We start from the raw sequence: 18309 nt of genomic DNA, 5'->3' as shown, positions 1-18309 counted from the left end.
TGTTCGTAATTGTCAATTGTCGGGGTTACGATTAGACATCATCTCGCCGATTGGGTTACACTTTTGGGACTATCCAACAGACTTGGTTTTGGTGACGGTTAGGGGAAATCAGGTAGAAACATTTTGTAGGATGAAGCCGAGCATTGTTTGTAGCATTAGCATTTGCGGATTTGTTGGAAGAATTTGTTCAGTCAGCAGCAGTTTGAAATGTGATTTAGGATTATCAACGCTTTTTTTTTTCTGAGATTATTTCTATTTAGTCAACAAATCCAATAATCCGTCAGTTTTTTTTCTGGCTGTTAGCAATCGCTAGCCGCAAGTATCCAGTCCTTATGAAACAACTTGTGCTTTCCTCAAGAGATATTTAAGTGATTTCTTGCTTTCCTTGCCATTCGTCATGGGACGGTCACAGCTAAGTCAAATTTTTATCCAGGCATCATATCAACGTGAGCGTCAATCCATCACAAGGGAAAAAATAAATAAATGATAGCTACTGTTTGAAACGCTTACCAAGACCAGCCCACAAGGAGCGAGTTGATCAGCATCACAGGGCCAATTGAATGACAGTCACATGAAACGGACGCCGCAGAAATAGGTGACGTGTAGTTTGAACCTGGTTGAACCAACAGAAACCAGATTTGTGCACCCAAGCAGCAAAAACAGAAGACCCAGTTCTCTCTGTCGAGCCGCAGGCCCCGATTCACTCGTAATAAAGTGCAACTTCACTGCCAATAATCAGCCAGCACAGTCTCCCCTTTTAAAGGTTCCTTTTTAAGCACCGCAATGAAGACGCTTGCCTGTATCTCGCCAGTCGTCACTAAGTGGAGCAAAACCACAGAAGAACTCAATGTCTTGGCTCTTAAAAAAAAAAAAAAAAAAAAAGTTAGCATCACTAAAGTGTTTGAAGTTAGAGATACCATTTTAAAGATCAGTGATCATGAAAGGACACTACGTTCCGGGGAGGTTAAGATGTGTATAAAACCCCACATTGTTGTTTGTCTAAAGTATTTTTAGACGCGCAAACCATTTGTGGGCGATCGATTTATTTTCTACATGTATGGTACATTCACTATGACTAATCTTACAGGAATTGGGAATTGCTTAGGGGATTACTAAAAGAATGAAAAGCAAAGATGTACCTTGCGTTATTTGGGATACACCGTTGGTGATGATTGGACTTTTAAGGCGCCAAAGTTCCAATTGTCATATGTCTGTAAGGATTATCCTGACCAATGATCCTCTTGTGTGGAGTATTTTTAAGTGCGTTTCTCCCCAATGGTGGGAAAAGCTAACCTTGCTCTCGCTAGATGCATTCTCGCGGTATTTGTGAGTTGACAAACTCCGGAGAATACATCTTGTACCGATCCCGCATATAACCGCAGTGGTTCGGACCAATCACAGAGCGACATTGTGTTTGGGGGCGGGATATGCAACTGTGACCAAACCAGGAAGCCAGCGCCGACGCAAGGGCTAACAAACAAACCTAACATGGACGAATGGACGCTGCGATTAATTCTGTTCTCACAAGATTTACTCACCGTTTCCTTGTTGAATGTTGAACAGCGAGAGGCCCTTCGGCATTTCTAGCTAGCAAAATGTTTGTGCCTTTCCCCGCTCCGACAAGAACAAACACAAAATTTTCACCTGTGATCGAATTGTTGTACAGAATGTCCCGCCTTTTCCCGACGAAATTACTGTGGCGAGGTACCAGATGGATACGTAACATCCATTATGGCTATTGCCAGGTTGAGGAAAAGCGCCTGAGGCCGAAAATATGCAAACGTTAAATCTGTTCATTATTTACAATTGCAAATTCTTATGTGTGTGGTCAAAACAAGCACACAAACTCTGTGATTGTGACGTGAAGCCAATTAGGAAACAACCTAATATCTCTATCGATATATAGACTCGTGCTTTTATTTGAAATAAATATGGAAATATGGAAATGACCCCTAACTTTTGAACGGTAGCAAATGTGGTGGACTACATCGCCATCCATTGGCCTGGCATGCGTATTGCAGCTTCTGCTCATTTTTGCAGGAAATGTAGTAGAATCCATTTTTAAAAGCAAACCACTGAACGTGGGAGGCGCCGCGCTTGCATCACAAAACTGCAACACGGCAGCTGGCGGAGGCGGCAGAAGTGGTACAGAGATGGAAGATAACGCTGCGAGGGAGGAGTCGGCCTGAAGAGCGCAATTAGTTGATTTTCTAAAGACGGCAATTTTCGTCATCAACATCCATCCGTATGCTAATGCGTCTCCAATCCTGGGAATGCTGGCGAGGTTCAGCGTCCTCACCACTGTTACGCTTGTTGCCATGTTTCTTCTCGGCTGCAGTGAGAATTGTGTTTGAGGACAAGGATGCTATTGATTTTGAAGGATGCTTATGCCTCGATAGCTTAGCTAGCTGAGTAAACAAGATGTATTAGTATATACAGTAAGTAGGTATTCCTTGGGAGAACCCTGTAAGACACAGTTTTTTTGTTTTTTTGTTTTTTTTTTAAGAGAATACTGGTAGCTCAATTGCTAACCTTCTCAGTTTCCAAGCAATCTGAAAGCGTATCTGAAAGTGGGGGTTGGTTTCAGTAAAGCTCCTCATTGATTTTGACTAATTAAGCCACCTGAGATGGATGGCTGACACAGATGTGATTTATTTTATTTATGAATTTTTTTGGTAGCTTTTAAAACTCCTTCAATTCAGCTTTGTTTGAGTTCTCGCAATGTTCACATCTCCCGGTGCGTTCAAGGGACAGCGACGTGTCCAAGCTCGGCGCGTCTGTATCCCGTCACACATCTCTGTCTCGGGCGTGTTGGCGCTCGGCCCGCCGCGCTCTTCTTTGTTTTGTTTGCGATACCTGCTTCGACGGGACTGGAGAACAACCAGAGACGGCGCGGCGTCCGTTCGCGCCGTCTGCTCAGCGTCTCTTACGACACGGGCTTGTGTAAACTGTGCGACTTCCCCGCTTGTGTTTGGTTTGAGCTCGCTGGCTGTTGTGTAAACTGATGAGTAAGTTCGAGCAAAGGGAAACCTCCATTAGGCACCGGGATGACATTCCATGAAGGCCCAACTGTTTATGTATTGTTCAAGCTAACAAACTATAGCGCTCTTGTTATTGCTTGACGTTGCTATTTTGTAATCAAATCATTTTTATTACGTGCCATTGGGATTATAGTTTCTATTCGGCAATATATTGTGATACTACAGCTAGCAATTCTCGAATCCATTCAATAGACGGCCGAATCGATTTTTAAAGATCCATTTTTGATGGAAAAATATTCCACAAAACGTCTCCGGAAGAAATGGAAGAATGTTATATTAATGGAGCATTAAGCCTTAATATTTTATTTCAATGCTGTTCAAACATGAAACAGATTACAAACCTGTTTGTTCAATACATTGGCTCACAGTTATAGATAAGTTTCAGATAAATAAATAATGCCTTTGCATACAAATCTTACATGCACAAGTTTACTGAATAGTATTTTTCTAAATTTGAGTTTAAAAAATTGCAACAATACTTTATTCATATCGGGATTAATCGGTATCGAATCGAATCGAATCGTGACCTATGAATCGTGATACGAATCGAATCGTCAGGCACGAGGCAATTCACCCCCTAATATATATATATATATATTAGGGGTATGAATTGCCATCATGTATGCACAGCCACGCCCACTGATGGGCTCAGATGTGCTCGTGTTGTAAACAATTAGCTGGTGTGCGTCTGTTGTAGTAGCAAACTGTTGTGTGTGCGCATGTGTGTGCCACTCGTGCGACAATGTGTGTCAACAAGCGAGCTGATACGCGTCAGTCATCGTGTTTTCAAACTCGCTTGAGCAAACATCCAAACTAAACATGACGTACTGTACGCTACGCTAGGGGGAAGGCGGGCTCGTAGCACGCACGCACACCTGCACAAACACAAGCGCCCGTCGGTGCGCTCCATCCAGTCTATTTCCAGCCGGTGTATCCTTGTGACTCTTTTCTCGTTTTGGATTCGAGCCGAACGCTGGCAACCCCTTCGGTGGTTAAAAGAATCGAGTTTGACTGGAGTGCTGGAACACAACTGAGCATGCTCAGTGGCTCACACACACACACGCCTGCACACACGGCGGTTGGAAAGTGGTGCTCGTGAGCCGTGACGTCACGCTGATGAAGGTGGATGGATGACGATCGCGTGGGGAGTTTCTCGTTCTCTCGCTGGATTAGCTCAACGCTCGTCTGCCTTAAACTGTTGTAGGTCAACTCCACAGTCAGATCTTAACATTTGACTTAGCAACATGAAATTGACTCGGCTTATCTTTAATGAGAAGCCCTACAAAAACGTCTGAAGAACCCATGGCCGGAAAGACACAGGAAGTCTGCCATTTTGGTTTGAAAGCAGTCGTTTTACAGTTATTCAGGCCATTTCCAAACGCAAAGATGAACTTGTCCTCCATGTATTTGTCCCATTTCTATGAAAATGACGACATTGCTAAAATAAGATCCAACAGCAACAGTAGGAAGAAGAAGAACTCAAAGCTAATGTTTACTTAAAAGCGAGCAAATTACAGCTTGCCAGTTACAATTCTACTATCTGGCAGCGTCCCCGTTACAAATGTGTGCGCGCGTGTGGGCCGCATCTTCACAGCTTCGCTCTTCGGCAAGAACAACGCGTGTGACTTTTTGTTTCTCCAGCCTGCTGCTCCGTGCGAAATGAAAGAGAGAGGAAAAAACAAACAAACGGCAAAACAGCATGGACAAGCACTCAGCCACGCATGTGACGTACATTTTTATTTTTTTTTTAAAGGTGCCACAAAAGGCTGGCTTGTTGTTGGCTGAGGACGACGCTGGGGCAAGCAGACTGCAATAATCGAGTTGTCATCAGCAGGCGGTCACACGCAATGCAGGCCGCATTTCTGCATCAGGATAGACGGGGACAAATCTTCTCTTAACTCGTTTAATCGTTTTTCACTTGGCATGTTGTTTACCTCCCCCAAGGAGGATGGGGCTGTCTGGGGACAGAGACCAAGGAAAATCATTTTTGTTTGGTATGATAAAGCCAGGGCGGCACGGTGGGTGGGTGAGTGGTTAGCACGTCCGCCTCCCAGTGCTGAGGGCGCAAGTTTGAGTCTGGGCTCCGGCCTTCATGGGTGGAGTTTGCATGTTCTCCCCCGTGCCTGCGTGGGTTTTCTCCGGGTACTCCGGTCTCAACCCACATTCCAAAGACATGCATGGCAGGTTGATATTTCCATAAAATTGTTAAAAGATGATTTCTCCATGCAGAAGCACTGATCTTTTTAGAAGCAATTATCCGCCCTCAAGTGGGTTCAAACCAGCACGTTGCCTCCAGGCCAGTACGAATTTCCTAGAAATGCAAAGTTGTTTTTGACTTGTTGGTCTATGTAAGAGGAGGAACTCTATTGACTTTTAAGGTGAGCCACGGCGGTGGAATAGTGGTTAGTTTGTCTAAGGTTCAGGACTTGAGCCGCTGCACATCAAATTATCGTCACCAAACGTGTTTCAGGCTTTTCGGGATTGTTAGTCTATGGCAGCGTGAGCTCACAATACATTTTTGAATAACAAATATGCGCAACGTTTCTCATCCAATTGCAAGATTGTGATCAGGATGTGAAGCATTGATTATTATTATTATTATTTTTTTATGCCAAGCTGCTGCTGTGTCTTATGTGTCTCCCGGAAACGTGCGCGTCTATTATTTCCGCGAAGTAGAAGAATTTGCAGCGATTGTTTGTCTTCCCACAATTCGTCTGCCAAAAATAGAGAAAAACACGCCCGCTTATCGACAAAAGGAGTTAGTGGCTATTTTTAGCAGCCCGAAATTGCTGTGTTCTTTTGATGTCCATCTTCTCCCCTCTCATGGGATTGAACACTGTAAACTGTACTGAACCAATTTGTCTCATCTATCGGTTACAGTGTTGAGATTTGGAGCAGCAAACATACAAGTTAAGTCAGTTCACTTACGACTTGACAAAAAATATGGATCATCCACAAATTATTAGGCCATCTGCGTTACACTCACGCACTCACTTCTTGCAGCCAGCATTAGAAAATGTGCTGACATAAATTTAATTCCAGACACCACAGATGATTTGGAACATTAACAATAATAGTTTTCCATAAAAAAATTAACTATTGTCAAATGTTTTTTTTTCAGGAGATAGAAAGGGAGCAGGGGGATTATAACTATCCATCCTTCCTCACAAGGGTCGCGGGGGGTGCTGGAGCCTATCTCAGCTGGCTTTTGGGCAGTAGGCGGGGGACCCCCTGGACTGGTTGCCAGCCAATCACAGGGGATTATTAAAAAAAAAAAAAAAAAGAATCTCTGTAAACAAGATTTTTTTTCCCACTCCGTTTTCGGGTGATGTAGTTAAAATAATGTCCAAACATAAAATTATCATTATAATATTATTATGATGGTGTGTAAATATTTTTTTAGCTGCATTCGCATGCATTTGTCACTCAGTGAGATGCAAGGAAATTTTTATTTATGGATCTATTTAAATTTCCACTTTATAAAAAAAAAATAGGAAGTCCCTTTATTTTTTAATTAAAAATATATATATAAATCAAGAAATTATGTTGAAATTTTATTTAAAAAAAAATAATATTTACAGTAGAAATCTTTAGGGATCTATTTACTTGATATTTGTTTATTTATTTAATTTATTTATTTATTTTTTTAAGCCTAACACATGTTAATGACCCTGGAAGCTCCTTGCAATTTTTATTATAATTTTTTTAAACAAATCGGTCAATATAGTTAATTTTATTTATTTATTTATTTTTGTATGTATATATATATATATATATATATATATATATATATATACTGCAAATGAATATCGGTTATCGGCCTCCTTGACTACTAATAATCTGTATCGGCTCATTCACCGACTGCCGACACGCTGCATCAGGAGCAACTCGCTCAGGAATACTACGACGTGGTCACAATGGCCTGTAATTGAACCCACAACCTTTGGGTTGCGAGACAACCACTCTACCACTGAGCCGTGCCGCCCCCTTGACTAATAAAAGGTAAAACATAGTCCACGTGAAAAAAAATGAAAACTAATAAAACATTGATTAACTTACTATAAAAAAAAAAAAAACACAAGTTAAAACTAACTGAATTAAAAAAAAAATAACTAAAATGAAAAACTAGTGTAACCTTGGTTGGTTCACAGGAGATGGTTACTAATTATTGGGTATTCGGTTACTGTCATTTAGTACTAGTTTGTGTTTTTTATTGTTTGGGTTCTTCCTCTGTGTTTATAATTAGGACGTATGCAACGCTTATATTTTTTTTCCCACTCCCTTTTGAACATGGAAAACTACTGTCTATTGTTGATTTATTTAGATTTTTTGTTTTTGTTTTTTTTTTTGTTAGTGTTTTATTCCAAGTAGTAAATAACATTCCCAACCAGCAAAAAAAAAAACTGAGCGTATCTTCCATCTATCGGTCTTGTAGACAAGTCCCGTGTCAGGCGTGATTTGCTTGACGCCGCGATGCAGCCCAGTTGGTAACCAGGCCAGCGTGTCTTCGGCGAGCTGCGTCGCCTGAAGGGGGTGGGAGGCTCGGAGGGGGCGGGGCGTCGAATGTGGGAGAGTCGGGGGAGGTTAGCCTAGTTCTGAAGCTGCGGGCCTCACTTCCCACAGTTCCAATGATCAATGGGCTCAGACGAGGCTGTGTGTGTGTGTGTGTGCGTGTGCGTGTGGCAGAGTTGGGTTCGCTCATTCTATTGTGTGGCCCATTCTTTCATGAGTTACTTTTTTTTATTGGTGAATAGTTTTCCAATGTGAGAGTGCATGGGAAAGTAGGACAGCGCTAATATGACAACAAATCTGGGACCCATTTCAGAGAAATGGGTTTCAGATTCAGACTCTACAATTGGTTGCGGATCGTTTTGATGTTGTTGAATTGTTCTCAACTGCTTTTGATCAAATTTGGCATGTTGATTGGGATGACCAAATTATGTTTTTAATCATTATCAGGATCCAAAACTGTATCTGGAGTTGAGCTTCATTATTTAAATGATCCTGATCTGTATTTTGATCTGGAAACTGGATCTGGATCAGGATCATTTTTTGGTAACACGGACAGTTGTAAACAGATTTGGGTAGTTTGATGTGTAACATTTTTCTGACCAAAACAGAACTTTTGTCAATCCAGATTCATGATCCGACTTATCATTTTCATTGTTTAATGAGTGCTGAACTGGTTGTGATTCTGGTTCTTTATTTGGTGTATAACTTCACGTGTCCAGTGGACAAATCTGGATAGAATATGAATGTTTTTGTAAATTGTAAAGAGAAAATGAAATATTTTTGATCATGTCTTTCCTGAATCTGAAATGTCTTTGTTGTTTAAAGTGACAATGTACATTTAGTTTGAATCAAATCCGGTGTGATAACTGTATAAACATTGGGATGTCGAATCTGGATTTAGTTTGACGCAAAGACAAATGGTTCAGAATTAGAACCCAGAATCATTTTTTGGACAGTCAAAAATGTGAGTGGCTTTAAATTATATTTGGTGAAGCTACAAAACGCGCAAGAATTGATATATTAATTTATGATTCTCATCCAGATTCATAATTTGGAAAATCTAAGCATCTTCAATGTGGAACTGTTTTGAAGTTTGTCTTGCAGCTCCCACAAGACACGTTGGCCAATTGATGACATTGCAGTCCTAATCCAGATTCAGGATATGGATCCTGGATGAAACCGGTTATGACGTTTTGGTTTGGCTTGAAGATCGGTTTGACCGTGAGTCAGATTCAGCTCCGCAATATGTATCTGAGCGAGCTCAAATGAGTTGGTTCAGCTTCTGCATGATGGAGGTCACTCGGTCTCAGTTTCCCAGGGTGATCTCCTGATTGTATTATTGCGTTTGATAAGGCTCCTTCCAGGAGATGTCTCTCTGGGAGTGAATACGCAGCTGCAGGATGCCAGGAGTAACCGAGCCGGGTCGCGCCGACCTCCTGCAAGCGGGCACTGCTCCAGAACTTCATCCAGAGACGCCACCTCTTCACAGATAACGCCGTAATATTGGAAAGGTCATTTACTCGTGGCTTTTCGCTATTTGCGGCAGGACCCCTCACGAATAGGGGAGACCGCTGTATCACGTCAAAAAACAAAACAAACAAACAAACGACCTTTCACGAAATTGGCAAGTTTCTGAGGTGACGTGGTTACATCTAATTAGCGGAAAACCACGTGCGCCGCCTTACTGAGTCTTCATAAACGCGCGAGTGGCCGTCGCTGTCACGCCGACGCTTATCTTTGTTCACTCTCCCGCATCCCGGCCCGCCGGATGCAATGCACACACGCACGCATGTGGCAATATTACATTCACCCCTTCGAGGTTTCTCAGTCCAGCAGGAAATAGATTTCGCCCAGCCAAATAAGTTTGGTGCCATCTTGTGACATCAACGCTCTAAAGCCATCAATAGTAGTAATTTTCCGGTGAATATTTCAGGCTAGGTCCCCCAGACCCAGTAAATGTGTGAATTGCAAACAGCGAGGCGGCATTGTTGTTGTAGTTTGCTGTGTTTTTTGTGTGTTGTTTTTCTGTCTCATATGTGAAACAGTTAAGTGCAGTTGTACACTACCCATCATCGTATTCAGTCCGAGTGGATATGGGCATGCTTTGGGTGGCGGGGAGGCTGTACTTGACAGGAAACCCCTCATGAACTGTGGTCAACAGGAAGCTCAACAGCTCAATGACGGTCGAGCGTCTTTATTTTGCCTCAAAGCAGGATAGTCTTTAGCTCTCCCGAGGAACGTCTGTGACAAGAGTTGTTACTGGGCTCTGCATTGTGTCAGTAGGGGGGGGCAAAAGTGCGGGGCCTGCAGGATCCCATGTGTCAGCAGACACGGCCTGGTGGAAGTGCATTGCTGGCGGATATCCAAAAACCTCCGCAATCCCCCTCCTCCTCCTCCTCCTCCTCCCCCTCCTCGCCTCGCTTCGCTTGCCTCTTCCTGGTTTATCTTCTTCCTCTTGTGTCTCTGAGCAAAGAGATAGCTGCTAAACATGCAGCAGAGCTTCTTTGCCAAGGACACAGTGGGAAGGTCTAACATCATTCAAAAGTTCGATAGCTTTATGCTAACATGCAATGCAATACACTGTAGGCAGGCTCACAAAAGTAGCATCAAGCTAAGGATATTTGAACACACAGTTCAGCAGCACAGGTAGACAGAAAATCTAACGCGCACTCACATATAATCTTCATCGACTGAGGAAAAATGGCTCGTGTTACGATCGCTAACCGAGCAGTGCGGAGAAGTATGCATTTAATATACTGCCACCTGGTGGCTATATTGTGTACACCAGAAGGAGCAGCACAATGAATGCATGAAAGGATGATGTAGAAATGTTTTAATTATTTACATTCAATTTCATGTTGTTATTACTAGGGCCCGGCCGATTTGATCGGCTGATATTAGGTCTTTTTAATTTGGCAAATAAATAAAATAAATCAATAAATCAGCCAATGGTTTTATTGATGCATCAACATATTATAGCGCAAGACAAAGATAGTGCCATTTAATCCCCTAACCCCATGAAAAAAAGTCAAAATTTATGAAAATATAATATATTTATAATATATAAATATATTTTTAATATCATATTTATCAAATGTATCTGTTGTTAAAGTGCAAATGCTAAAGGAAAAAGTTTTGTAAAGCAGGTAAATGTTCTGCCTGTAATTAAGGATCATTTCTTTATTGTTCTAAATGTTAAAGGCACGAAAAAGAAGATATTTTATTCATTGTATTTTTTTTAATTAGTCCGATTCAATGATTATCAGGATTTTATTCTGTAAAATATCACAATTGGCACCAAACTAAAAAAAAAATTCCAGATCTGTCGGTCCCTAATTATTACTGTATATTTTTATAAAGTCCATTATTGTAGAGAGAGAGTATTTTTTTTTTTGATATGATGATATTGTTTTATTTATTTATTTTTTAAGGTTACCCAATACCACCTGGAATAAATTGATTGCATTTCCATTCATTTCAATGTGGAAAGATGATTCCAAATATGAATATTTTGAGATACAAGCCAACTCATGCGACAAATGAAACTTGTAAGTCAAGGCACCGCCGTATCATTCTTTGACTGCAGTGCCGTCGCAGCATCAAAGTCAGCGCTTGGCTGGAAACAAACGCACGGCGTGCGTCGTGTGCCTGTTGTTGTCGTCGTCGTTCGCAAACTGTCATGGCGGTCGAGCGCTGCCTGGTGTTTTTTTGTTGTTTTTTTTTGCTGTGGAAGGGATATCAGCACAGGAAATACGTTGGGCTTGTAGGCGTAAACACCTGCTACACACACACAGCACACAAAAACCACACACACGTGCTTTTAAAAAAAAAATAAAAATAGTGTTGAAAGTGTTTGACAGCACAAACAAAGTCCAGCTGCTGACGATCTTGTGATCGCAAGTGAACGAACGTGTGTGGACTCTTTTTTTTCAAAGCATAAATTGTACGAGTATGTAGTAGTAGTAGTCGTCGTAGTGGTGTGTCACAACGCGTTATCTCCCCCCGCCAGGCATGGAAGAAGCGCTGGTTCATTCTGCGCAGCGGGCGCATGAGCGGTGACCCCGACGTGCTGGAGTACTACAAGAACGACCACTCCAAGAAGCCCATCCGGGTCATCGACCTGCACTGCTGCGAGCAGGTGGACGCCGGCCTGACCTTCAAGAGGAAGGAGTTCCAGGACAGCTTCGTGTTCGACATCAAGACCTCGGAGCGCACCTTCTACCTGGTGGCCGAGACCGAGGAGGAGATGAACAAGTGGGTGCGCGCCATCTGCCAGCTGTGCGGCTTCAACCAGTCCGACGACAACAACCACGGTAAGGGCACTTTTGCTTTGAAGGATTTTATGCAGGATGGACTCACATACATACATATATATATATATATATATTTATTATTTATTTATCACTTTCACTTTCCTTAAGATACCAGATTAACCAACAATCAGTAAACAAGTGTACAGTTGAGACGTCACTGTTTAAAAAAACAAAACAAAAAAACAAAACAAAAAAAAAAACAACTTTCTTGCTGGTAGTTGGAAGCACTCTAGTAATAAAAGCAATCAAACCAAAAATAATAAAAATACATAATGGAAAAAATAACAACAAAATACAAATTTAGGACATAAATACAAAAGTTTGGCGATACTGCTAGAACAGCAAGTGTGTAAATGAGCAGTCATTAGTGATGTAAAGTGATTAAGAATTGCCTTAATGATGATGTGTATTACATTATTTTGATTAAAAAGTCATGTATGCATTATACAGTACTCATCATGCATTATATATTTTATTTACAGACAGTAGTCTTTATAGGCACTGCATTATACGTATTCTGCAATTTATTTTATTTATTTTGTAATTTAGCATTATTTTATTGAGTTTAGATTTTTTATTTTATTATATTTATTTTATAATGTATATTTTTTTATGTCTTTTACAGTTTCTTATTTATTATCGTTGACCCCTCCACATGCTCACAGCGGATTAGTAGATTTAAAAATTAAATAAATAAATGTTTCAAAATATTTTTAAATCTTTTGGGGCATTTACCCCCCCCAACCAAAAAAAAAAAAAATTCCCATTGGCTGTTTAAACACATTTCTAAATATATATTGATTTTATTATAATGTACATACATGCAAAAGGGATCACATGTACATCAGGCATCACCGCAACAGTTTGGTGCCTCCCTCAACGGTACCTTGACGGTGTTTTGATGAAATGGCTAAATTAAACGTAAGATAAACACGGTGGTGTAACATACTTTGAAATGAATGAGTCGTACATCTGTTTGGATAGACAGACAGCATCATTTTAGTTATATATTAGTCATCTCAATTTCATTCCTTCATTTTTAAAACCGTATTTTAATCCAGGTAGTGTTTTTAATTTACACTGAATCCACTTTGTTGACTTTAATCCGAATCATGTTGTCAAAACGGTGACCTGCGTCGACTCCAAGCCAAGCAGGACTCGGATTTCTGTGAACTAGCTTTAAGGCTAACGTTGCCATCCTGCACCTTGTTGACATTAAAAGTTTCACCCCGCTGAGCTGATTGCGTGTAAACATGTCCCATGCGCAGGTGTGAGCTTAAAGCGGGCCGTTTATTTTCTGAACGTGTTTACATGACGAGGGGATTCCCTTCACATGTTGACGCTTAGCACACAATGTTAGTGTGAGCTGTGTTTGGCAGGTCGCGTCATTTTATTTTGGTCCTTCGAAATATTTCCTTCCTTTCTCTTGTGAGCTTTTCCGATAAAAAATAGAACACTAAAAAGCAGCTGTGACCCAATTGCATTTTTCAAGCTCTCATGCTAATTTACGACTCATATGTGTTAACACCACCATGAATGCTAGCTTGTTCTACTCTCAGGGGAAAAAAAAAAACTGGGCTAATAATTAAATCAGCACTGTGTTAATTAAATTAAGCAAAATGATGGATTTGATGTGATTTGTCAAAACAAGTAAACAAAGCCTGTGATCTCTTAAAACTTGTTTACTACATAGAACTATCGAATTATGCTTGAAGCGAAAGCCCTTACACAAAAACTGCTTGGTGACAAGAAATAGCCGGAAAATTACCGCCTAATGCTGAGTTCACACCAAAACCGAAAAGGTGAACTGGAACGCTTCCTTTGCGTATTTTTTTTTGCGTATTTTCCTTTGAGTATTTTGGAACGATTGCCGCTCATTCGCGCTTTCGTGCGCACCGGAGAGGAGGAGGCGTGTCCCTTGGCGAACAACGACCGTGGAGCAATTTTTAGCGAGTCAACAAAAAAAATGAGCACCGCCAACTACTTCCACTTCTTTCCTGGGACTATACAGCCATGGCGCTATTTTGTCCTTTTTTTGAGGCACGTGATAGCACTTTCGCTTTTTTAGTGGCAATCTGGCGGCCGGCTATTGCGCTAAAAGTAGTTTTGGCACGGATGATAAACACTGTTGCTACCTCGGTACAGTTCAATAGCAAGAAAATAGACTTACCAGCACTTGAATGCGACTTCTTTGCTCACCATTCTGTCCCGGCTGGCCGTGTTGTTGCGTTCGGGGTGACAATAGAGAGGTCGCTGTGTGTGACGTAGCCCATACTCAAAGCCGATTGGCGACCGCGAGGCGAAATGCGAAAAAAGTCCCAGCGCGCCAGACGTGTTGAGGTTTGCTGTTCATAAATTTATTTGCTTAAAAAGTCCTCTTTTGTTTTTTCCCCTGTAATGCTCTAAGTTGCCACAGGAGGGCACCAAAGCCATTTCTAATGGGAATGTAGTAATTAATGCCAGGGAAGTTAGTGCCAGGGAATCATTCTATTAGGGGTGTTAAAAAAAATCGATTCGGCGATATATCGCAATACTACATCGCGCGATTCTCGAATCGATTCAATAAAAAAAAAACGATTTTTTTATTTTTAATTTTTTTTTATTATTATTTTTTTTTAGTTTTTTTTAAGAGCTCAGAATTGTTCATTCGGTAGTCTTACCGATTCAACGTCTTATCATCATTGCCTTTTTTTTTTTTTTTTTTTTTTTTGTGTGTGTGTGTGTGAATCGATTTTTAAACTTCCATTTTTAATGGAAAAATATTCAACAAAACGTCTGACTTCGGGTTAGGATTCACACCTTGAGCATGGAAGAATGTTAAATGAACGGAACATTAAGCCTTAATATTTTATTTTAATGCTGTTCAAACATGAAACAGATTACAACCTCTATAAGACTGAAATTTCAGATAAATAAATCATACATTTTCATATAAATCTTACACTCTACAAGCTTACTGATTAGTATTTTCTAAATTTGAATGAAAAAAAATCGCAACAATCGACTTATAAATTCGTATCGGGATTAATCGGTATCGAATCGAATCATGACCTGTGAATCGTGATACGAATCGAATCGTCAGGTACGAGGCAATTCACACCCCTACATTCTATACTGGGGAGGAACTAAGTTTAGCCACCTTCCGCTGCATTTTTTTTTTCTCCCCCAAAATCAAATCCTTCATAAGCTATTTATTTACAATGTAAGAATCATTTTGTCCTATCGTTGGTGGTTTTAACTTTTAAATAAAGCAATTTTACATTTTTACAAGTGTTAATTTGCTGTGAGTAATAATACTTTATGTCTCATGTAAGCGAATCGACCCTAAAACCAAAAAGTGAGAAGCTGCAAAATAAGCAGAGAAGATAGTTTTGTCATCCTTTTTTTTTTTTTTTTTTTTTCTTTGCAGCTGCAGCCGACACCAAACAGACGGGGAAGTCCCTCTGTGAGGGAAAACAAACTGTGACACATGAACAAAAAAAGAAAAAAAAACAGAAATAAAAGTCAAGTCCGTTGATTCCTCGTCTACAAGAGAAGCAGATGTTGCTCTGCTAACTTGTGTTGTTGATATTGTTGATGTCTGTCATGATGTGATGGTGACAGGATGTCGCCTTTTTTTTTTTTTTTTTTTTTGGGTTAGCCGATAGCCGCGCTGACCGGTGCTCCGTGTGTGGGATTGCGAGGAAGAGTTGACTCAGTGGCAGCATGACAACTGGTCATTGTTGCGTAACCGGCTTTGTTCCTTCAACGCAGACTTCCTGGCTCGCGCGGACGGACAATCATGATGATGTTTCATTTCTTTTTGGCTTATATATAGATGGATGTGCTGATGCGTGCGGATTCTGTCGTCGTAAATACACCACGCTGACTGTCTATTAGGGGGCTTTCAAAATTTTCGGGTCTAAGGGAGATTTTTTATTTTTTTTTTCCATTCATAATCCTAATGCAATAAATATGACTACCATATGTACCTTTAAATGTCTAAGAATAAAAAAAATATAAAAAAAATGTTTATTTTCGAGAAAAAAAAAGTCATAATGCTTGATCAATTATTTTGAGGAAGGAAAGTTGCAATGGTTATGAGAATAAAGGAAAGATATCTTTATGCTCTACCCGTAGGCAATATTGTGACCCGTTTTGGGCTTTTTGATGCTTCTGACCAAGTCATTTAAAAATAAGATACTGCCTATGGGCTACAAAAAAAAAATGCAGCTGCAGTGCTATATTGTCAAAAAAAAAATGTTATTATGCACTTTTTTAAACAATAAAGCGAGAATCATTTTGTGGACCCCCAACTGACGGCGAGCCCAAGTTTGAGAGCTCCTATTTGTTTTTGTTTGTTTTTCTTTCTGTGTTAGTGGGAAATATTACGCAATAGCTACTTCCAAGAAGTGTTGTGGTTGGTGGTTGAATAAGCAATGACACTTGATGACAAATTACAGTCAGTCGGTGCACAGTTAGATTGAAATCAGGATTGTTCGGCCTCGGCCCTCTATTAGTTATCCTTGAATCTTATTTTGGTATGTATCAGGGACTTATAATATGCTTGTAACTTTGGGGTGAATAGTTCGGGGAAGTTAATGTGGACAAAAATAAGCGGCGTAGAAGAATGCTTGGCTAAATTTGGTGTGGCAGAACTTCATCAAAATCTTTGGAATGAAATAGAATGGAAATTATTCTTAAATGTCTTTCAGAAACTAACCAGAAGAGTGGAAACTTTTTATTTTCTTTATTTTTTTTTCCACTTCCTGTAGGTAGAACGTCCATGTCTGACAATAAATTTGTCCATAGTGTAAAACACAGACAGGATTGTTGCACAACTAGTTCCAGTTAAAGTGACAAAGTCAAATAAAGTTTGTTGTGAGGTTCTTTTGGGAAAAGTTCTAGCTCCACTGTAGTTTTCCATACTCGGAATTCCCTCGTGTCCCAATAAGTGCATAGTATAAATCACAGTTTTGTCCAATGGACATCCAATATAGCAATCAGTCAAATGCACTTAACATTGGGGTTCCTCAAGGAAATGTTTTAGATCTACTATTTTTCTCCACTTAATTTTTTAAAACTGGAAATTCCTGGAAACTCGGGATATGCGTAGTCCAAATACTTTTTGCCCATGTGCAGTGGTGTGAAACACAAACATGATTTTGCACAATGGCTATATACGATAACACTTTGCGCTTTGGGATGACGTTCCTCAGGGAAACGTTCTAGGTCCACTGTAGTTTTTTACAGTAGGAGTTCCCATGTGTCCATATAGTGTAAGAAGAAATAGCTCACTATTTATGCATTGCATCCTTGGCATTGATTTCTGTGTCACTGGGAGGTCTGTTGCGTGTTGCCACTGAGGGTAAATGGACATTGCGGCCACATGCTGCGCTTTGACGTAAAGTGACGATGAAGCCAAACGGCAACAAAATACTACGTGTTGTCCTCTTCATGCGCGCTGCTCTTATCAGATCGTGATTGGCTGAGAGGCGGCCGGAGTGTTTCCATGCCCCGGGAAAACCACCTCCTGCCCCGGCTGCGCTCACTCGTCTAATGAATGGAGCATCGGTCGTCTCTTCAATCACTATCTTTGTTCTGGGCGCCCTCGCTGGTCTGAACACTCGAGCAAGGGTTAATTTTCTTTTACAGAACAGCCCGTTCCTTAGTTTTGACACAAATCCCCTCTTGATTTAATCTGATGCAGGACTGCATGTACAAAAATAGTCCTTCGTTTTTCTACTTAGGCTCTTTCCCTGTCTTTAAAAAGGTCACAAATGGGTAGAAAGGAAGTCTAATGACACTAATTTATGAAGTGCAAACCTCCACCAAGACCAGAACGATTCTGAGCCTCTTTCGTGACGCTTTCCGGTCACAATTTGCAGACCGTGTCATAAAATTAGAGCAAAGGTGAAATAAATAATCACGAATCCGCATATTTCCTTGAGCCAAAACAAAGTACGATGTGAATCTCTTGAGTTGTTTTTGTTGTAATCCTGCTAATAAACAAATGCCCAATGAGAGCATAACCTAATTTGGTATGAACTTGGCAGCCTCAGCCAGGGTTAAAAATAGCCTAAAAATACATTTATCAGTTCCAACTGTACTGTCCTTGTATAAACCATGAGCGTCTTCCCACTGAGGAGTTTTGTGATGCGACGCAAGAAAGTTTGACATTTGACCCTGCGGAAGAAGAAACTGCACCTGTTTAAAAAAAAAATAAAAAATAAAAATCAAGCTACTACTAATTGTTCATCTCTCACTGTTTGGTGAGTCACTGTGTCTTCTTTAGTTAAAAAGTGACTCCCATTTCATGACACATGAACCTCAAAATCAGTGACTGTGTATGGACTTTTTGATCTCATTTAAGATATTTTGTAGTTGACGATGTTGTGTTTGTGAAAATTGAGTCGAGTTCAATGAATCGATGATGTTGATTGATTGATTTTTCAGCAGAGTAC

At 40.5% G+C, this 18309-nt stretch overlaps 1 protein-coding gene across 3 annotated transcripts in view; it reads left to right on the top strand.

Annotated features, from left to right (window-relative positions):
- The window catches only part of gab2 (GRB2-associated binding protein 2), a 47404-nt gene that overhangs the window by 9674 nt on the left and 19421 nt on the right, over nucleotides 1–18309 (top strand). For 2 of the 3 annotated variants that reach the window (XM_077541002.1, XM_077541001.1), the window contains exon 2: nucleotides 11563–11866. In XM_077541002.1, the coding sequence (XP_077397128.1) occupies nucleotides 11563–11866 (304 nt within the window). Of the gene's footprint in view, nucleotides 1–8480; nucleotides 8775–8906; nucleotides 9065–11562; nucleotides 11867–18309 lie in introns of those variants that run through there. The other variant, XM_077541003.1, reaches the window with a different exon arrangement.

The sequence above is a fragment of the Festucalex cinctus genome, chromosome 13 (genome assembly GCF_051991245.1).
Source record: "Festucalex cinctus isolate MCC-2025b chromosome 13, RoL_Fcin_1.0, whole genome shotgun sequence".
Taxonomy (NCBI): Eukaryota; Metazoa; Chordata; class Actinopteri; order Syngnathiformes; family Syngnathidae; genus Festucalex; species Festucalex cinctus.
This window is presented reverse-complemented; position numbering and strand designations above follow the sequence as displayed.